Source organism: Hypanus sabinus, chromosome 2 (genome assembly GCF_030144855.1).
Source record: "Hypanus sabinus isolate sHypSab1 chromosome 2, sHypSab1.hap1, whole genome shotgun sequence".
Lineage (NCBI taxonomy): Eukaryota > Metazoa > Chordata > Chondrichthyes > Myliobatiformes > Dasyatidae > Hypanus > Hypanus sabinus.
This window is the reverse complement of record NC_082707.1, coordinates 96,497,116-96,519,196: the sequence shown is the minus strand read 5'-3', so window position 1 is coordinate 96,519,196 and position 22,081 is coordinate 96,497,116. Positions and strand designations below refer to the sequence as shown.

The 22,081-nt window shown below is 43.5% G+C and overlaps 2 protein-coding genes across 5 annotated transcripts in view; one reads left to right on the top strand and one right to left on the bottom strand.

The window, feature by feature from the left end:
- Positions 1-3,373, top strand: part of pask (PAS domain containing serine/threonine kinase) — a 70,526-nt gene extending 67,153 nt beyond the window's left edge. For 3 of the 4 annotated variants that reach the window (XM_059950843.1, XM_059950848.1, XM_059950837.1), the window contains one exon: positions 854-3,373. In XM_059950843.1, coding sequence (XP_059806826.1) covers positions 854-1,074 — 221 coding nt within the window. In that variant the 3' untranslated portion in view covers positions 1,075-3,373. The remainder of the gene's footprint in view (positions 1-853) is intronic. The other variant, XR_009508040.1, reaches the window with a different exon arrangement.
- mterf4 (mitochondrial transcription termination factor 4) lies at positions 3,372-12,099 on the bottom strand. Its single transcript, XM_059950878.1, has 5 exons — positions 11,859-12,099; positions 11,436-11,550; positions 10,203-10,737; positions 6,512-6,696; positions 3,372-3,747 (listed from the first exon to the last, which is right to left on the bottom strand). The coding sequence occupies exons 2-5, from the start codon at positions 11,466-11,468 to the stop codon at positions 3,385-3,387; spliced, it is 1,116 nt and encodes a 371-aa protein (XP_059806861.1). The 5' UTR covers positions 11,469-11,550; positions 11,859-12,099; the 3' UTR covers positions 3,372-3,384.
- Between the last annotated feature and the right edge of the window lie 9,982 nt (positions 12,100-22,081).

Below are 22,081 nucleotides of genomic sequence, written 5' to 3'. Positions count from 1 at the left end.
GTGGAAGGTTAAAATTGTCAGCCCGTAAACTCAAGTTGGATAATTGCAACTTGTCTTTTAAGAAGCAGACACAAAAATCACAATCAAGGATGATCTACAGGGTAACAGCTATAATCTGACAATTCTACATACATTTATTTGGCATAATGTGGAACTTACTTTCCATTTTAATGTGAAGGTGTGTTCTGCTGTTGGTCTTGTTTCTCCCTCAGATGAAATCTTTAAACAACTCTGAGTTACATTGCACTGGGCTTGTGGTGACTGAGTGTCCCACTCACTTGATGCAGAGACAAGGTACAACCATGCTGGGCCTGAGTCAGTCAGCAGGAGTTCAGGTGGTTTACACATGGAATACTCGAGGCAGGCTATGATTGAAGTCAGAGACTTCAAAACTATAAGTGTTTTTTTAGTTCAGAATTCTAACATTAAGAGACATTTAAAATCCATCCAAATTAATGAAAAGTTAAAATTATGAAGATTAAGATATGAACATTGAATTGTTTTATGAATTAATTCATTAGCAGAATATTTTAATGATGTTAAGTGGGATTGGGCTTGGCCACAGAATGGTGAAACCTGCCACTCTTTATTCTGCGTTCAGCAGCTCAGTTTCTGATGTCTGAGAAATTTCCACAGCTGAAAGTTGATGGTTCAATTAGAGCTGCCAACAACTTTCATCTCAGCTTAAGTGGAAGAGCTTCTTCCTTTCACACCACCACCCAGAAATACACAGGAAACAATGAAACTGCTCCTTCAGGAATTTAAGTGCTATGAGTATGCAATGGCCATCACACTTGTGAAGGAAGTAAATCTCAATAATAACTAATTCATCTGTTGTACTGTTTGCAAACAGGACCTACAAGCTGCTGTGCTATGGCTGGAGGTGACCACAGGTCATTCATTCCCCCTCTGAATGTTGCTAGTGCTGAGAATGAAGTGAAAGATGACAAGTTTTGCTCTGCAGATCATGTCCATGCTGAGTACTTGCACTGTGGTCTTTACCAAGATGCTGAGAACACAGCACCTGAAACACTGCCATCTTCAGCAGAGTTGCAGTCCAACTTTATGGAGTAGCCAGGACTGAGAAGAAATTCTTCGACACCAAACCAGGACATGGGTGGCTGCATTTGCAACTCAGTTTTAACATTATATTTTTAAGATCTGCAGTGTGTACTTTTAAATATATTGTTAGAAACAGTAGGGTTTCCATTATTCCTGTGAAAAGAGTAATTGCTGGAGAAAGTAGGATCTAATGTGACTAATATAATTTTCAAAACTTAAACGTATTTAACTATTGTTTTGCGGCAGCCATCCTAGACAGCTGTGTGAGCTGAAATAGAGTAATGAGGTGTGGTGTCTAGAATTTTGTCAAATCCTATTTATATTATGCACTTTGTCTAAAAATTGTAACTTTTCTATCCTTGGGACCTGAGGCAGTTATAGAACAACCATGATCTACTCCATCCAACACAGACCAGATGGTACAAATCCCTGTTAAATTTGGGGGCCTTAAAGTTATTTTTAAAAATACAACAGATGGTGAATATGAAGAGACTATTTTAAACCTTAAAGGGTGCAACTCTCTCTGGCTGTGGATTGTGCATCAATGGACCTTTTCCTTGCTGGCAATGTGAATCATTTGATTAATATTTTAAAATGCTTGTTAAAATAATGGCAATAAATTCTAATATCATAGTATTGTACTTTTCAGAATTTAATGCCATTCTTGCTAACCACTTTCTCCTTGACATTCCCTCTGCACACTGTTGTAAATTTGCTATAGTTGAACTGTTTCCTTGATCAGATGTGACAGAGTATACACAAGGATTTAGTCTTTATTGTAACATACAATACTTCATCATACTTTTCTTTCCAGATGAATAGTATATTTAATCGCACTTGGCTCACATAGCACTCTTTTTTTGTTGTTCGTTTCAATATAACAAAAAGCTGATGTGAACATATGTATATGTACACAGCTCTTTTAATAATTTTGTTACAATGGAAAAATTATCCTTCTGGCTGTCTTTTCACCATCAAGATCCTCTGGTTGTTATGTATTTATTTTATGGAAACAATACATGCCGTAAGTACCTAGGTATTTGAAAATTTAGAAATGTAACCCAGCACTAGTGGTGGACATGATAACAGACACTGTGATCGTACATTTAAATCTTAATCTTTGTTTTGTACAAGCATGACCGTTTTTGGTTCATCTGACCACTTGAGCCTTGGAGTGGACCAGCTCCTATGCACCTTGTTTCTCCCTTTTTGGAGCTGGCTGCTGGTCCACCATGATTTGTACCAGCCACTTTGGAAATGTTCTTAAATGCAACTAATTTCAAATGGAAAAAGTGAAAGAAATAATGAATCTACCACCATGTGGGGTTGCCACACACTTCTGTCACTACTGGTCATCTGTTACACCATCTTTCTTAAAAGGTGTGCAAAGTTGAGCTACAACTTCAAATTCCATCTTGTCTAGTTTTCACCATTATCCTAACTTTGCCAAACATACTGCTACTAGTAACATAACATCAAAAGTACATAAATTGTAATATTCTACATTGTTTTGAAAGGTTCAGGTATTTAAACTGTATCTCTGTCCTTAAATTACATGTGTTTGTATTTAGTGTTTTTTTAAAAAAATTGTAATGATTTGCAGTTGCATCTGCTTTTTACTCATTTGTCAGTTGAGGTCATCTGTGAAAGCACCAGTCTGATTTAACCATATTTCAGTCTCTGTTTCAGCACGATTGGAGATTAATCCTATTTCAGCCAAATGAGTGAGTTTGTGCCACAGTTATTGAATGAAATGCTTGCACTGATGTAGAGAGTTCACAATTACAGAACTGTAGTTGCACTTCAGTAAAAATGGGCAGTTCTTGTACTTTAAATTTCTGCAGCTATTTATGCAGTTGGTGTAATATTAGTATTGACAAAGGGTTATCTTACAGAAACCAGAGAACTAGAATAACTGGATCGTTTTCAGCTTGACCAACTCTAGCTGGTGGGTGACACAGAAATTTGTATTCAGATTGCTTAATTGAAATGAAAATGGGGAAATTTCTTCTGGGGTAATGAACATTTGAAATACTTCACCCTGGAGAGTTGGAAGTCATTCAACCTATTCAAGAGTAAGAGTTGTTCTGGTCTGATGGTAAATGGGATCAATCAGGAAAATGTTAAGGGTAGGGACAATTGGCAGGATGTGCTCCAGGGCCTATGCTTATCAAAGGTAAGTCTTTGTATAAAAGAGTTCAACCACCTCTGATACATCCTTCTGTATTGTATTAAACCAATTTATTTTTATTGTAATATTGGTTTATTTCCACTGTTAGCCATATTAAAAATAAACACAATTTTATTCTGATGGAGCCTTCATTAATTTCCCAGAAACAATTCCTCATCCTCCTCACTGTCAGATAGTTCCTCAGATGTACTGCTGTCTTCCTGATGCCCAAGTTCTCTTTCTGCAATCTCCTCACGCTTCAGGAGCTTCTTAAAAGTATCAAACTCTTCCCAAGATGACATAGCCACTTTAGCCAAAAAATAATCTTCAGTAGTGGTAAATATGTCCTTTGGTTTGGGGTTTATGATCAGAGTCTGACCCTTCTTATCTGGAGTCTGGTAATGCCCGAGACGTTCTAAGAAGATAAGGCGTTGTTTTAGTTCTTCTAGTGACGTCCGGAAAATTCCAGATTTCACTATCGCTACTTGTTTTAGTCCCATTCGGAAATATGCGAACTGTGAAATGAGATGAAAAGTGAAGTTAATTAAACACGGGAAGGTTAATAAGTAACCAGCAATTATGGACATTTGATACATTGTTTTTACTAAAGCAGAAAAGCAATATGGGGTATGTGTTTCCATTGATTTCATAAAAAATTCAACGAGAAAGAAAGCAAACTACAGGCTAGTTAGATTAACAGCTGCCATCAAAAGGAAATAAACTCAATTGTTAATACAATTCAGAGTGAACATTCTGTAATGAAAGGTAAATTGTTCTTTGAAGTAACCAGCATAGTTTGGTAAAAGGGGCCTGTAGATATGATCTACTTGGATTTCCAAAAGGCAACCAAACTAATGAGGTAAGAGGGCTTGTGGATTTTGAGGGAAAGATATTAGCATGGCTAGAGGATGGGTTAACTGACAGAAGTATAGAGGGATGTCAGAACAATCAGTTTGCTGATCTAAATTTAAATGGAAATATGTGGGATGAAGATAAGTGTTCAACGGGAGATAGGCAGGCCAACTGATTGGGCAAAAACATGACAGATGGTACATGGGAAATATGAGATCATCTAGTTTGGTATGAAAAGCATATAATTCAATGTTAAGCTAACAAACATGTTAGTTTGGTAACAGTGTTTTCACACAATAAACAAGTTGGTACATAATTAGGTGAATGTAAGAGATGGACTCCCAATGCAAACAAGTCTTGCTATAACAGCACAAAGGCTTTGATTCCATACTTGGAACAGTGCAGTTTGACTCATTTGAGACACTTGGAGGCAGTGCAGAGAAGTTTTGTGAGATTGATTCCTGGGATTAAGAGATTGTCCTGTGAGGAAGTGTTGAAATAATTGGCGCCTATAATCTAGATATGCAAATGATGGTGATCTTATTGAAATGAGATGTGAATTTAAATTCAAGAAATTGAGACATCTGAAATGATACGAAGTTATTTTCAAGTAACAGTGTGAAATAAATGGATTCTTGTAAAAAGCCATATGGCTACAGATGTCCTTCAGGGAAAGAAACTACTCTGCTTCCTCAGTCTGGACTTGTGTGATTAAAGACCCACCTGTGCAGCTAACTTTTAATTGTTTCCACAGTTTAGGGTTTAGGGATAGAGAACAAGTATCAGCACTGGCAGTGACAAACCAAAAGATATGAAGCTGTTTCCCTTGGTGGCAAAACATAATCAAATGTAAAATATTCTTTAGATTGTGTATCTTTGGAATTTTCTACCCCAGAGATCTATGGATACTGAGTTGCCTATATTCAAGGCTTTTGAAACACCAGGTGTACGGGGGATAAACATGAGTTTGGAGATGAGGCCAACATGTAACAGAGAAAACTACAGGGTGTTTTCAATTTTGTTCATCAGCAGGTACCAATATTACATATCACATTGTTATGAATGTACCACAGCTCTGAGGGGCCGAAGGGTGCGGGGTAGCCCCCTCCTTTGTGAGGATCGAAAGAGCATTATTGGGTTGGGTCAGAAGACCCAGGAAATGAGAGAGAGAGAGACATAGCCATTGTCTCCTGGAGACCACGTTTGTGGATTGGGGACTATGCTACGTGCAAGCCCTCGGGCAAAGTGGGCTGGTTGAGAGAGAGATTGCATCACCCCAACCTGATTGACATCTACTACCCGGCGAGTTAAGATAAAAGGGGGGCTGTAGGGACAGCCCCTCAGACACACCAGAAGAAATGCTACCAATCCCGTAATAGCGGGAAGCCATTTGAAGGAAGCCACGTGCATTCAGTTCCCTTCCTGGGGGCTGGTGGCTGGTACCACGGAAAACGACTTGGAACTAACAACGGGGAACCAACTCCCCCCCGACTCAATGGATAAAGACCCAGGCAAGTTTAAAACAGTCTCTCTTAAACCCAAAGAGCTGCAGCTTGAAAGGACAGTGACTTTTATCTTTACATTGGACAACACAAAATCCCCTAGACAAATGATAGAGCTATTGCTTAATTGATGATTATTATTATACCCGCATTTTTAGATTGAGTATTGACGACATATTTTATCTGAATGTCTGTATTAATCTTATTTTTGTGCCCCTTTATAAATAAAGACTTAAAAATAGTACCATCAGACTTCAACGGACCTCTCTATCTTTGCTGGCAAGTGATCCAGTTACGGGAATTTCGTAACAACATCAATACACTGATCATGACTGGCATTCCTTCACTGGCTAAATAGACAGGGTGCCATGTTCAGCCAAGACAACGAAACTGAAGACTGAAATTCTTCCTGGACACTAGCAAAATGACATTACTCACCAAACAAAAAGATGGCCAAAATCTTGACTGAGGAATATTTCCCCATGATGGTAAGATTGAAACAGATTTTGTCTATATTGGTAAGTAAATCTATTTTTTACATCACAAGTTATTAAAAAATTTAGCACACTTTCCCCCAAAATTTCCAAGAAGTCTCTAATAGAAATCATTGTCTTCCTACTCTGATCAGAAGTACAGCAACCATTTACTCAATAAAAGCCAAAAGAAAACAGCAAATAGATGAATTTATGACATTTGGTGGACTTTTTAAGTAGCAATAGCTATAACATCAATTTTTAATGCATGCCTGTTCCAATCAATATATAATACCTCAAGAATAAAAAATTGAAGTTTCAAATGCATTAATGGGTGCACTAATTACAATTTTTTTTTAAAAATAGGCCACAAAAACTATCTTCAAAATATTTTTAGTAAGTACACCAGATACAAAACAATCCATTCCTACACATGGTGCTCATTACTATACCTGGAATTTGTATTCCAGTTCTTCAAAGTTTTCAAAGAGAACATTGGGTGAAGTTTGGAGAATTTCTATGATCTGTTGTACTGTGAAAATACACTTCTCTTTGAAGAAGCGCACAGTGTTGTTCACCTGCTTCGCAGAGAGATTCAGAATCTGTGGGTGATGCACCAAGATGAGTTGCAGTCTCTCTGCAAAAAGAAGGCACAATGAAAATCCCACTCAGGCGGGGTTCAGATAATAATAGAGTACTTCACTGATCCCGAGTGGGAATTATTTCATTACAGCAGCAACACTTAAAAGCTTGGCACTAATAATAAACACTAATAATCTAACATGTGCGATTATAATAAATGAAACAATAAAAAACTTGTGCTATGACATGTGTTCTCCTGTTGCACAGAGATGAACTGTTGTACATGCTTATTGCATTTGGTAGGAAAATTTTCTGTAACAATCCTTGTGACAGCAGAGCTGAATGAGTCTGTTTGAAAGAGTGCTCCACTGCTTATTCAGCAGGTCATGGAGGGGGTGTGCCTGATGTACATTAACCCAGAATTTCCTTCTGGTTTGTAAGCCACCTAAGTTTTGAAGGAAAGTTCTACAGCAGTATTTCAGAGATGTCTTTCTTTTCCCTAGATCAGGGATTTCTCTGCACCATAGTTGACAGGGTGCTTAACTCTGTGTCTGTCATTTCCCAAATTCTGCATTTGCACCTTCCATCCTCTGTAATTTCACACCTTCAACAGGATGCAACCACCAGGCACAGGTTTCACCTCTTACAAGGAGTATTCACTCACTACCTAGCCACAATTCCTGCTTCACTCACTCACTCTCCTTAGAGAACCTTCCCATACAACTGCAGATGTGACACCTATCTTTTTACTCCCTTCCTTCTCACTGACCAGGGACCAAAACACTCCTCCGAGGGGTTGTGATTCACTTGTACCTCTTGCTATCTCATACACTACATTTCATCCCCAGTATGGTCTCCCCAGTGGGTGAGATTAGGTGACAGCCTTCAGTCCAAAAGGGTCATCCCGAGTCTCCAGTTGCCTGGTCACTAGTTCTCCAACCCACTCTGTTCTGCTTGAAAAAAGTCACTGGTTGAGTTCTTTGGCTGCGAGATTTCAACGATGATTATACAATGGATTGCAAACAGATTCGATTTCTTTTTTCATGATGATGACCTATCATATATGATGCTCCATCTATTGCACAAGAAATCATGTTCCTAATTGGAATACTTTTATCCTCAATATACATTTTGAGCTTGTTGTAGATTGATTCTGTTGATATTTGTTTTTAACTTTTTACAAAAGTGAATCCCTTCATAAACTTTTCCAACCATTAAACAGAAGAATATTTCACCGGTTATGAAAAGATAATGAGAACGGTTTGAATGCTTCTCCACACTGTGTGTTGGCTGTCAAAACACAGCCGCTGAAAAAGTTTTTTTACCTTTTTGACACTGGTTGAATTTTTGCTCAAAGTCGACAAGAGCTTGGGAAACAAGGTTGAACTTCTACGTGGAGATGTGGCATATCTAGCCAATCTGACAAAATGAATGTTCTAAATATGAAACTGCAGGGTGAGAATTTCAACTTAATTCAAGCAAAAAGTGCAGTGTCCACTTTTATCAGAAAATTGTAAATGTGTAAGTAAAACCTTGGGAGAAGAATGTACTCAGATTTCTTGCATGGGAAGTATGGCACTCTCTTTCACAGACAGTGATTTGCAAGAGTACTGCTTACACTTGCAGTCACTAAAAAAGGGATTTCAGTATTGATTCAATGATTTGAAAATTCTGGACTGTGTAATTAACCCAATTTCTTTGCAAGGTAGAAGAACACGAAGAAAGCTTGCAAGAAGAAAGTATTGAAATTCAGAATGTCAAAGAAGTAAAAATGCTTTACAAAATTGTCGGCATTTGTGGAATGTGGCTGCACTGTCATATGAGGTTTCCGGGTCTTTGGAGAAGAGCCAAACTGCTCTTCATTGCATTTCCATCTTCTTACCTTGTTGAAAAGGGCTTCAGTGCAGTGAATGATATACTCACAAAAAACAGAAACTGCTTGGACATTGTTATGCATGGTGACCTGAGGCTTTTGCTGTCACAACTTGAACCAGATATTTCAACTCTTGCTAAAACTCAAGCTCAAGGATCACATTAATATCGAAGCTGCTGTACAGTGCAGAGGTACTGTGGAAGCTGGGTTTAAAGACAAATAAAAATTTAAAGCAGAATCAGTTTTCTCATGTTAGCATGTGAAAGACATGTTTTTACTCTACAGGGACACTGGAAATTATATTATGCCTAAGAGGGGAGTTGGCAAGAATGAAAGTGCTTGGGAAACACTGGTTTAAGCAAACAGACCTTTCCAATCAAATAAACCCACACAAACCAAGTGACATGACTAATTAATCTACTAACCTGTTTTTGCCTTACATTCTCTGCACCACATTACAGCACCCGGATGTACAGTTCAACTATTTCCAATAGGTAAGCACTGAACTTGCAATGTAAAAGAATCAACTCACTTTCAATTATTTTAATTGAATATTTTGCTACATAGAATTAATTGAAGAAGGAAATCTGGATTATATAAGTTTCTAAGAATTCCAAATTAAATTTTATCACAGATTTGTAGTAAGTTACTTCATGAAAATTAAAAGCCTGAATTGGATAGATGACTGGAGGAATTTGGTATAGATACACAAATGTTAAATGTATAGATACAGGTTAAGAAACTTTTAAAAAAGAAAAATAAGTCATAATTTGTAAAGAAACAATGGATAAAGTTTGTTAACCATGAATGGAATACTATTTACACCTGACCAGGTGTGATCTGAACAGTTCTAGTCTTAATATGCTGCATAAAGCCGTTCATTGGGAACAGACGTGTACTATTATTTCAGCATGAGAGTGATCTGTTGTGTGTTAACAGTTGTTACAAGTTTTTTTCTCACACTTAAATATTTCCTCCTGCAAAGAGATAAGAACTTCATTATTATCCCTGTATATATCTTTTGCACACTCTCCAGTACCTTTATTTCCTGTCGATGTGGACACTAGAACTGTTCACATCTTACCCAGTTATCAGTTGCCAATGTTATCAATGTTCCATAACACAGCAGGCACTAATAGATGCAATAGGAAAATCTGAAGAATCTTTAACCGGAGAGCAATTTAAAACTGGGACAAAGAGCAGCTGAAATGATGTCCCTCAGCAGAAGGACTGGTTCATGGAACAAGTGTAAGAAGGCTGACAGGATCTCTGAGGAGAGGATAGTTTCCTTCTGTACTGTAAGCAACAACTTGCATTTCTGTAGCACCCTTAATGTTGCAAATAAATCGGATTCATCAGCATCATGCAGGGAAATGGGTTCTCAGGCAACAGGTTGAGGCACTGTTGATTTTAATGGAGATCCAGGCAAAGGGGAAAGGTGAACTAAATTTAAAATTACTTCATTTTAATGTTTTCACTTGAAAGATAAAAGCTTTGGAAAATTTATTGCCTCTGTTGCTGGATATTAAAGGCACCTTAAGGAAATTTACAAGTTGCAAATTCTGTTGGAGAGAGGATGTCCACATTGCAGATTGCACCAATTTCTGAAAGGTCAGTGTGAGCACTATTAACAGCAGATCCATATCCAGTCCACTGCAGTAAGATCTGAAACAGAAACTGGCACCAACCTTCATCAAGTCCACGCTTCCGCAGGTTGTCAATGCGTGACTGCAGCTGATGACCCTTTATTCTAACCAGTTCGGGGCATTTCTCCAAGACCTTTAAAATGCTGCTTGGCCTTAAACCAAGACTATCAAGCAGGCAGAGCACAGGGTGAGCCTTCAGTGGAACCTGTGCAGCAATTCTAGGATTTAGTTCAAGCAGTTTCTTCACTTGAACCTGAGTAAATCCCAGATTCAGAAGGGGCTCAACTGCATTCTCTACGTGAGAAGCATCTGCTTTCAATTTTCCAGAATGTTTTCCCACAGGATGTAAATTGCCCTCTGTATCCATAGAGGACGAAAAGTGGAATTTTTTTGTGGGGATTGGGTGGAAGTCCAGTGAAATTTTCCTGGAATGACTGAGAATCCTGGCTGTTGAGAACCAAGAGTAAATGCATTGGCAAGACCCTGTATGTATAGCATAGTCCTTCACTTGTGTGGAGAACTGCCAGTACCTAACAGCTGGCTGCATCCTGTGGAGAAGGCCATGTAAGCACATAGTCTGAAAAACAGAAACAAGAACAGTTCAGGGATTAAGATAAATGCAGCAGGTCTCCATGAATTCAAAAAGCGCTAAATCGGGATTTTACTAAAACTGCGCACAAGAGATTCCCCCAAGAATTCTTCAAATTAACTCAGCGTTCAAGCAAAGTGTGTGTGTGGGGGGGGGGGGGGGGGGTCACTGGGTCAAGATAGGAACATTGTTTTTCCTACAATCCAAAGCATGGGTCTGGCGTGTCTGTATGTCTGAGTACTTTTAGCTGAATCTCGTTGGTTCTAATTCCCACTCGCTTTAAAGTCAGTTTTCTATTTCTTTTTAATTTTTTTATGTGGAATTAAAAGTGGTCCAGAAAAATTGCAAGTCCAACATCATCGAAACACCGAGGATGCTGGATTATTGGTGTTACTAATAACTAAGTCAACTGATTTGCAATCATTTTGGAAAATTTAACCCCCGCCCCCACCTCCCCAGCTGAAAATGTAACGTGCAGTCACCCTGTAATAGCATCTTGAATGTAATTCACAGGGCCGCTTGGGAGGGGGTGTGGTGTTGGTAACGGAAATGTCTCCCTGGCAGGAGGGAGGGGTAAGGAGAGCACCCCATGAATCCTCAGCCCGGAGCTGGGGGGTCGCCCCGTCAGGGTTTGGGCGGGGGGGGGGGCGGCCGATAACGACAGGCAACTGGCCGAATGGCCTCACCTGCTGTACCATGGTCTTCACTCCCTGGCTCATCCCTGCATCCGCCAGCACGTCCAATTAGAGATCCCCCGGCAGCCGTGTCCGCGGGTGAGCGTTCCGGCCGTCGCTGCGCCCCCTGGAGGTGAGGTTTCCTCAAGTCAGAACACCGGCTTATGTCTTGCACAACGTCAGCAGTACAATGCAATACATGATAAATATGGAAGAAACTGATTTACAGTAGATATGTACCCACAATGGAGCTGCCTATTTTTACAACCTTCTGCAGCTTACTTCGGTCCTGTGCAGTAGCCCCCGCCCCATAGCGGACGGTAATGCAGAATGCTTTCCACCGTACGTGTAGTGATTTCGCTGTTTCCCAACCTTATCCCTTCACTAGTTCCACCTGCCCTCAGTATGAAAGTCATCTTGAAGACTGCAACTCACACAAAGTGACTTCACGTCATAAACGCAAGAGATTCGGCAGGTGTTGGAAATCTTGAGCAACGCACACAAAATGTTGGAGGAACTTATAGTTGACAGGATCTACGGGGGGGGAATGGTCGAAGCTTCAGGCTTTCATCGGGACTGGAAAGGAAGAGGACAGAAACTGGAATAAAAATAGGGAAGGGAAAGGAGGACAAACTGGCGGGTGAGACCAGGTGAGGGGGAAGGTAGGTGGAGGAGAAGGCGTGAGGTAAGAAGCTGGGAGGTGATAAGACCTAAAGGGTTGAAGAAGGGGGAATCTGATTGGAGAGGGCAGTAGATCATGGATGAAGGGGAAGGAGGGGCACTGGAGGGAGGTGATGGGCAGGTGAGAAGGAGAGGGGTGAGAGAGTTATCAGGATGAGGGAATAGAAAGAGAGAAGGAGGGAGGGAGGTTTAAATTACTGGAAGTTAGAGAAATAGATGCTCATGCCATCAAGATGGATAATTCCCAGATGGAATACGAGGAGTTGCTCTACCAACTTGAGTTTCACCTCTCAGTGTAGTAGACAGGAGGGAAGAGAAATATGTACCTTGATCCTACCACTAAGCCCATCTTTCCTTCTCTTTCCCATCCTTCTTCCTCTCCACTTTCTGTAGGAAACCACCTCTACTGTCTGCAAACAGAACAAGTGCTACACCTGCCCTTCACCACCATTCAGAGCCCCAAACAGTCCTTCCAGGTGAGGCAACACTTCGCCTGCGAGCCTGTTGAGGATATTTACTACATCTGGTCCTCCTCTCTATCGGAGAGACCCGATGCAGATTAGAGACTGTTTTGTCAAGCACTATCACTCCGCCTGCCACGAAATGCAAGATTTCTGCTGGCTAGCCATTTCAATTCTATTCCCCTTCCCATTCCGACATGTCTGTCCGTGGCTTCCTCTACTGTCATGATGAGGTCAACTCCTCATATTCTGTCAGGGTAGCTTCCAACCTCACGGCACGAACATTAATTTCTTCCCCCTGCCTGCCCTCATTTTCCATTCCTCATTCTGTTTAATCCCCCGTTCCTTCTCTTCATCTGCTCAACACTTCAGTCTGGTTCTCCTCTGCCATGGTCCTCTGTCTTCCTTCAATCCCTAATCTCTTCCACTTATCCTCTTCCAGCTTCTGACTTCATTCACCCTCCCACCGTTCCTCCACTCACCCATCACCTACCAACTCCCTTACCTCCCTCCGCCTTATTCTAGCTTCGGCCCCCTTCCTTTCCAGTCCTGATGAAGGGTCCCTGCTTGAAAGATTAACTATTTATTCACCTCCATAGACACTGCCTGACTTGCCGAGTTCCTCCAGCAATCTATGTGTGTGTGTGAGACTTCTCGTCAAATGGTGCCTGACATGAGGACTGTCACCTTGTCCTGTGAGATCCTGAGAATGACTCCAACTCGAGTTTAGCCATCTGTGCTTAGTTCCTCCTAGGATTGTAGGTTTTCACAAATAAAACGGTGTAAGGCATTTAATGTTTAAGAGAAACCATAACAACTCATTTATTTTGCTCCAAACATTGAACACAAAAAGCCCGGTAAAAGAACCACGTAATACGTCATCACGTCAGACCGGCCTCTCAAAGTGAACCCCGTCTCAATATTGGTGACTGTGAATGCTGTATGTTTGCACCGATTACATTACAGCCCAGAATTCACTAAGACTGGCATTGAGAGCCTGTCTGAAATTCGCCCATAGGTGTGCTCAGGGTCATGTTGGGACAGCTGGGGCATGGAAGCGGAATCCTCCAAATCTTGGCGGGCAGGTTTGAGACAATCTAGCAAAATGCAATCAGGTTTACCCCTACCCATTTTATCTGCGATAAAAGTCTTTTCTTTCCATTCCAAAATGTGGAATGGGCCAGCTTAAGGGAGCCTGGGGTGCATCACGGACGATGAAGACAGACGAGGTGGAATATAGATCAGCAGAAAGCAAAGAGTGCTGTAGGCCACGGTGGGAGGCGGTACCGAAGCTACTGGGGAGGGTGGAACGCTGTCGTGAGGCCGACCAGACAGTTCCGACATCAGGAATGAAATCACCTAGAACTCAGAAGGGCTGTCCGCAAACCGGCTCTGCCACGGAGGACTCCTCTTGTGGAGCTGGTCTGAGCCCCAGAGGGACCCGCGGGAGTCCATCACGCCAGCACTCATCAGTCAGGGAAGCCCTCAGACCAACCTTCAGCAACGGTGAAAGCGCTCGCAGAGGCCGTTGGGCTGTGAGTGTGATGTGGACTAACGCCGGGGTCCCGGAGGGCTGATATGAATCGGGAACCGCGGTCAGAGGAAATATCGGATGGGATGCCAGCGCAAGAACTCGGGTGCTGACGAACACGCTGTGGCCATTGCTAACGCTAAAGGTCAACCTGGATGTACAGTCCACCATGGTAAGAGGTTTTGTGAAACTGTGGGAGGGGGAAAAGGACCAACAAGGTCCACGTGGACATGTTTAAACTGTCGGTCAGAGGCCTCAAAAGGTGCCTGGACATGATGGTTGATTTTTACCCACACACGGCCTTTCTGAGGCCGTGCCAGACACAGTTTAGTGCAACCAGTTTCCGTGATGCCTTCTAGCCCGGATGCAAGAGGTCCTGTGTGGAGTTGAAAATGTTCTGCCACCAATTTGTGGGCACGATGGGGTGAGAGGACAGGTTGAGACATCGTACAGGAGAGAAACCCCAGCTTCCTGAACGCGATGTCCGTGACGGGACCTCTGGGCCAGTAAGCTGGTTGGCTTCCAGGCGACCCCTATCTACACAGCTGGCCTTGAGGGGCAATCAGCCACGGCATTATTTCCCCTTGTTATGTTGTGAACTCTGATGTTGCTGCTGTGCAGGCTGATATTTTGGCCATTGCGTGCATGAGGGGTCTGTGGTTAACGAACACAGTGAAATGGCGGCCAGCTAAAACAGTGATTCCCAGTGGGGTGGTGCCACCCCCAGAGGGGATGGATGCAGTAAGCGGAACCATAACTTGAAGCACGAGACCTGACTGACAGCAGAGGAGGCATTTCCAGTATCAGAACTGGAACAGAGGAAGAACGATAGCTGTGCAGGTGCTGAACACTCGTGGTCACAATGTGTCTAAAACTCGTACCTTATCAACCAGACAGACATCAGGGACGCATAAATTACCAATCAGGCTGTCCAACGGATTGCTCTTGACTCGCGGCACTGAATGCGATTTAACACTCGGTACGGCAAGTATACCCTGTCAACAGATCTGGAGATGGGATCGAGCATGGCAGGAGACTCATGGGTTGTCGGGGAGGCCGGAAAATCTTTCGCTGTGGGCCCGAGACCTTTGCGATCTTCAGGCACAGAAGCGACAAAATGGATTTTTTAACATCGTAAACCAGCAGGTTATTGTTGTGTCTCCCGCTTGCTGTGAAAATGGGGGACACCTCCCTCTGCGCTGTTTGGGAGAGAGAGCCTGTGGTTTGTCAAGTGCCGGATGAAATGTGAAAGGCTTTGAGGTAACTGCTAGTCTGTGTCTTTACTATCACCTCACTCACGCTTGTGCTCGGTAGCGGGTGCGCTTTTTCTGCTGGGGGAGGGGGATCGTTGCGGGAGGGGGGAGCTGGGGGGGGGACTTGGGGTTCAAACATTTAACTGTCATTCATTCTTTGGGGCTTTCTGGATGGTTGTGAAGAAAAAGCATTTCAGGATGTATATTGTATACATTTCACTGACCTTTGAACAAGCCACACAACAATATACAATTCTGGCCGGAACCAAAGGGTGAAATGGAGCCAGTAAGCCTGCCAACCCCGAGGATTTCTCCTGAAATGTTCAAAGCAACCTCAGCTTCATATGTGTGGTCAAGAACCATCTTTGGGGATTAGAAGACCTTCCGTGAGTGGTCAATCTTGTTGAAAGAGGCTTCAATGCAGTGAATCACGCACTCACAAGAACAAACACCGCTTGGAGACCTGAAGTCACACATGGGGACCTGAGGCTTTTGAACCAGATATTTAAATTCTTACTGAAAACTGGCAAGCTCAAGGATCACATCGATACCGAGCTGGTGTACAGCACACAGATACAGTGCAAACTAGGTTTAAAAACAAGTACTGTAAAATTTAAAGCAGAATTATTTTTCTCATGCCGTGGAGTTGCCGAGTGGCGTTACCACATAGAAATGGTGGTGTTGGAGGAGATTTCTCGGAGCACGAATTGGACCTCGGCTTGAACAAACTCCGCAGTTTCAAAGTGACTGTGTTGGCCGACATGCTCACCAGCTCCGGAATCATCCAAGAGCAGCCAATGTAGCTTTTCGCAAATAAAACGACATGCGGTGTTTAATGTTTAAGAAAAACGTAACAAATCGTTTAATGTCATCTAAACATTGAACTTAAAAATCGCGGTAGAAGAACTTCACGTATTACGTCATCACGTCAGGCCAACCTCTCAAAGTGAACCCAAGCCAATGTCGGTGATTGGGAATTACGAACGTTCCCCACAGGGGTCAGCAACCTTTACCACTGAAAGAGCCACTTGGACCCGTTTCCCACAGAAAAGAAAACACTGGGAGCCGCAAAACCCGTTTGACATTTAAAATGAAATAACACTGCATACAACGTTTTGTTTTGCCTTTATGCTATGTATAAACAAACTATAATGTGTTGCATTTATGAAATTGATGAACTCCTGCAGAGAAAACGAAATTACATTTCTGCATGCAACAAAAACATTTTGAACCCCGAAAAAAAGACGTTGGGTTGAAGGTTACTTTTAAGTAAAATACTCAACGTTTATTTGAGTCCTTCTTGTATTTATGAAAAACGCCAAACTTAAATTTGCCGCCAGCAGCAAACCAAAAATAACGTCAGCCAGCTGTCAACCTGAAAAATAAAAGGACTATTTCACTGAACAATGAAAACATATGAATATACGTAAAATAATACGCAATTAAAATATTTATCATACTTGTTCAGGTTGACTCACACCTGACAATGCAGTCGTATTCAGTAGGGATGGATCGATGCTTAGGGGAGTGACCGGGAAGGATAATGTGTTTTTTTCCTCTCTGAACTCACAGAAGCGTTTCCCAAATGATGTTTGCATTGCGATGATTGCAGAATGTAAATACTCCGAATTTATCATGTCGTGACATTGTTTGAACTCTCTCAAATTGGGGAAGTGAGACAATGTGCCTTTCTGTAAATCTCTGGCAAGCAACGTCAACTTGCGCTCGAATGCCAAAACATCCTCCAACATGTGCAGGGCTGTACGTCCTTACCCCGTTGAAGAGCTGTGTTCAGCGTGTTCAGGTGCGCTGTCATGTCTACCATGAAGTGTAGCTTTTCCAGCCACTCTGGCTGTTCCAGCTCAGGAAAGCTGAGCCCTTTGCTGCCCAGGGAAGTTTTCACTTCTTCCAGACGCGCGACAAAGCGTTTCAGCACCTCCCCTCTGGACAGCCAGCGATAAAAACACGTTGTAGCGGTTGCTACACGCAGTCAGTAAACTGCAGTCAAAGATAGCTTTATTCGAACTAAACAGCCTTGCTTTTAAGCCTCCCTCAACCCGTTCCCCATGGGCGCGGATGCTGCAAAAGACACGTACTCACAAACCCCCGTAGGCTATCTCCCTTAGCCTGAACGCTGGCTAATTGTGAGCCGGTTCGGATGTGTCAGGAAATGAGTCGCCACAACGTCTTATTTAGATTGTACAAGATCACCATAATCTTCAAATTTAGATTTACATTTCAAAAACTAACAAACTAACATAAAATACATTTTAATTAAATACTGACCATGTAGCGGTGTGCTACACGCAGCGCTAAAATTACGACACGGAGTCGGTAACTGCAGTCGAAGGAAAAAACTTTATTCGAAATCTTCAGCCTCACTTTTAAGCCTCCCTCAACCTGCCCCCCCCCCCAATGGCGCAGAGGCTCCAAAGCTCTGTGCTCGCAAACCCCCGTAGGCTATCTTATTGTGAGTCGGTTCGGATGTGCCAGGAAAAGGGTCGCCACAATCAATTATTTCCCAAAGCAACAGGGAGCCACAGCACAGACGTAAAAGAGCCACATGTGGCTCTGGAGCCGCGGGTTGCCGACCCCCGCCCTACGATCACCCGTGCCGGTAAGATGGTTCCTAAGGAAGTAAAAGTGGCGCCGTTCTTAGTAATCGCACTTACATGCTGGACCCAGGACAGGTCCTCAGAAATGATAGCACTGAGGAACTTAAAGTCTCCACCTCTGATCCTCCAGAGCGGACTGGCTCATGGGCCTGTGGTTTCCTCCTCCTGAAGTCTATAATCAGCTCCTTAGTCTTGCTGACAATGAAGGAGAGGTTGTTGTTGTACCACTCAACCAGATCTTCATTCTCCCTCCTGTACAGTATACTGATACTTCACCGCCTTTCATTCAGCCAACGACAATGATGGCCTCAGCAAACTCAAATATGGACTTGGAGCTGTGCTTAGCCTCACGGTCATAAATGTAAAGCGAGTAGAGCAGGGGATTGAAATCCCCAATCATGACACGAAATGCATCGGAATGGACCAAATGCGTCTTGTTTGGCGACGGCATCAGTCTCTCAAGCACTGGACTATTATTGGCTACTGGTGGGATGAAAACTGCGGTTAGGATTACAGGGACAAACTCTCCTGGAAAATAGAACGGTCCGCATTCGATCGTTTTGCGTTCAAGCTCGGGGCAGTGAATGCGGAGGAAGTCTTGCATTCCAGGCCAATGGACCGTGGACCCTGGACCCTGACCCCTGTCTGTCAAGGTGGCTGCCCGTGCATCAGCCTCGCCACCTTAAACAAGGTCACGCACAGGCTTTCTCTATTCGGGGAATCCACCCTAACGTTCCGGTTCTAGGGATCCCGGATTGACCTCCACAGCCAGCCGAGGACCCACATTAGACAATCCCTCATCATACTCGACGCGACTGATATTAGAAAGACAGAAAACCTACAGCGCAATACAGGCCCTTCGGCCCACAAAGCTGTGCCGAGCATGTCCTCTCCTTAGAACTACCTAGGGTTACCCTCTATTTTTCTAAGTTCCATGTACCTATCCAGGAGTCTCTTAAAAGACCCTCCACCACCGTCGTCGGCAGCCCATTCCACGCTCTCACCACTCTCTGAGGGAAAAAAACTTACCCCTGACATCTCCTCTGTACCTCCTTCCAAGCAGCTTAAAACTGTGCGCTCTCGTGCTCGCCCTTTCGGTCTGAGAAAAAGCCTCGGACAGTTGTTCAGAGAGTTAAATAGCAATATATATATATATATATATATATATATATATATATATATCATCTGAAGGGCAGAGGGATTCTGTTGTCGGAGGCAATATTTATCTCCAAGTGTGATCACCAACATTGTTTAAATAGCCACTTTATTTTTGGCTGTGGGTCCCAGCCTTGCTCAATTGCCTAGTGCATGGCATATATTGCAATGTCCTTCAGCACTGTACTTCAGCGAATGCACAGTCGGATGCTGCGAGAGTCTCTACTCAAATACAAGTATTTTGGTCAGAAACCAATTGCATTTCAACAACATTAAGAGAAAACTAGGGATATATGGTTGTTAGAGCGATTAGTTTGGTTAGCACATTAACATTTAGCAAATTACTTTGGCTACCAGTCTTCACGTCTGAATATGTATTGTGGATTTAAATTGGAGGGCCCCTCTGAAGAATAGGTCCCTAAAACCCGTGAATTCCAGACCAGACAATGTTGATTAAAATTCGCTTGGATGTGTTGGTGTGGATGCGAATCGGGAGATATGAAATGTGTGCGTAGTTTCAAAGAAAGCATTGTAGATACACTGTAAATATGGAATTGTCCCTTTATGTTTAGTACGTAAAATATGGGCCAGCGAGACCTTGCGACCGAAAGCTTCTCTACGTGATGCCTGCTGTACCGTGTTTTGTCGAATAAAGAACTTGCTTTGTATCTGCTAGCAGCTCTCCGGTGACATACTCCCGGTGTCGGGAGTGGGACACCATCGTGTGGCCAGCCATGTCAGCGGTCTAAGTGGGTGAGTATTTTTTAAAATTAGCGCTCGCCCTTGGATCTGCTCGGGTCGGTGGTACACGGGAACTCGAGGTATCACGAGCACGGAGAGCTGAACTGGTAGATATAACAGCAGTGTGCTTGTGTAAGAGACGGAACTTCGTGTGTTAATTTGGTGAGACGGAGCCAACAGTTGCGAAGGGTTGTTAATGAGGGTTCGAGACACCAGTGGGGGGGGGGGGGGGTGGCATGCATACTCGTTCCGGGGGCTGCATTTTGGAATACACATAACAGATTCATGGGCATACAGCAGACATCGTGAGTTCGGGTGCTCAGAAGTGACAGATTGCCGAGTACGTACTCCGCGGTTTTAAGCTGGTACCCGCCATTGTTGCCTAGTGTGGGGATGTTTCAGGGAGAGGTTTTTTACTCGGATATATTTGTCAGGACGGCACCCACTGTGCTCAGGCACAGTCCGGTCGAGAACCCTGATAATCCGAGCTAATAGCCCTTGACCCTTCGCCCTCGGGGAGAACAGAGCATTTTGTCACCTCCAACGGGGTCCCACCAGCAAGCACATCTTTCCCTCCCCCCCCCCCACTTCTGCAGGGATCGCTCCCTACACGACTCCTTTGTCCATTCGTTCCCCCACCGATCTCCCTCCTGTAACTTATCTTTGTAAACGGAACAAGTGCTACACCTGCCCTTACACTTCCTCCCTCACCACCATTCAGGGCCCCAGACAGTCCTTCCAGGTGAGGCGACACTTCACCTGTGAGTCGGCTGGTGTGGTATACTGCGTCCGGTGCTCCCGGTGTGGCCTTTTATATATTGGCGAGACCCGACGCAGACTGGGAGACCGTTTCGCTGAACACCTACGCTCTGTCCTCCAGAGAAAGCAGGATCTCCCAGTGGCCACACATTTTAATTCCACGTCCTATTCCCATTCTGATATGTCTATCCATGGCCTCCTCTACTGTCAAGATGAAGCCACACTCAGGTTGGAGAAACAACACCTTATATACCGGCTGGGTAGCCTCCAACCTGATGGCATGAACATTGATTTCTCGAATTTCCGTTAATACCCCTCCTCCCCTTCTTACCCCATCCCCGATATATTTAGTTTTTACCCCTTTTTTTCTCTCTCTGCCCATCACTCTGCCTGTTCTCCTCTGGTGCTCCCTTCCCCTCTCCATATGATGCCTGGTGTACCTTGTTTTGTCCAATAAAGCAACTGCTTTTGTATTTACCAGTAATTTTCTCCAGTGACTAAATAAGCACAACATGGTTTCCTTATTATAAGACGGAGAGCGTCTTGGATCAATTCTGTCTCTGCGGTTTTGATGGTCTCAGCTGGACTACATTAGAATCATCAAAGTCAGATTTTGGTGCAAGCTTCAAGCTGCAAAAGGCAAACAAATAGACCAAACTGTCAGCTTCCAAGTTCACACCGTGCCTCAACTGCTCAGTGACCCATTCGTGACTGTGATGCTTTGATTGGAAAACAGGTTACAAGAACTAATAGGCTAATTCGACCAAGTCATGTCTTCATCACGTGGTTGTGCTGATGAAATAATAAATTCCTGCATTTTGGTGGTATGAAAATGCACAACAAATGGACAATGGGTAACAAAGGATATTAAGGACATCCTGAATGCTAAAAAGAGGGCGTTTAGAGATGGAAATAGGGAGGAGCTGAGGACGATACAGAGGGACCTGAAAACTAAGATCAGGGAGGCTAAAGACAGGTATAGGAGGATGCTTGAGTGGAAACTCCAGCAGAACAACATGAGAGAGGTCTGGAGTGGGATGAGGACCATCACTGGGTTCCGACAAACCCACAACAGAGGAGCTGAAGGCAGTGTGGACAGGGCCAATGAACTTAACCTGTTCTTCAACAGATTTGACACTGTGGCCCCTGCCCATCCCCCACATAATTCATCTGTTGTCGGCCTCCAACCAACACATACTCCACTCTCCCCTCCTACCCCTCCTCACAGCCCCCCACCCTGCTCTCGTGACTACACCCCTCCCACACCTGAAACCACCATGGTGGGCTTCACAGCTGAACAGGTGAGAAGACAGCTGAAACATCTCCACCCAAGCAAGGCTGCAGGCCCAGATGGTGTCAGCCCCAGGGTGCTCAAAGCCTGTGTCCCCCAGCTTTGTGGAGTACTTCACCATGTCTTCAACCTGAGCCTGAGTTTCCAGAGGGTTCCTGTGCTGTGGAAGAA

What these genes read in the sequence shown, in the direction of transcription:
- mterf4 (XM_059950878.1), bottom strand. Translation starts at nt 11,468, where the DNA reads ATGAGCCAGGGAGTGAAGACCATGGTACAGCAG. An exon ending in GAAGCGTGGACTTGATGAAG is followed by an intron (nt 6,697 to 10,202) that starts GTTGGTGCCAGT and finishes TTCTTTTTGCAG; the next exon opens with AGAGACTGCAACTCATCTTG. An exon ending in AACTGGAATACAAATTCCAG is followed by an intron (nt 3,748 to 6,511) that starts GTATAGTAATGA and finishes CTCATTTCACAG; the next exon opens with TTCGCATATTTCCGAATGGG.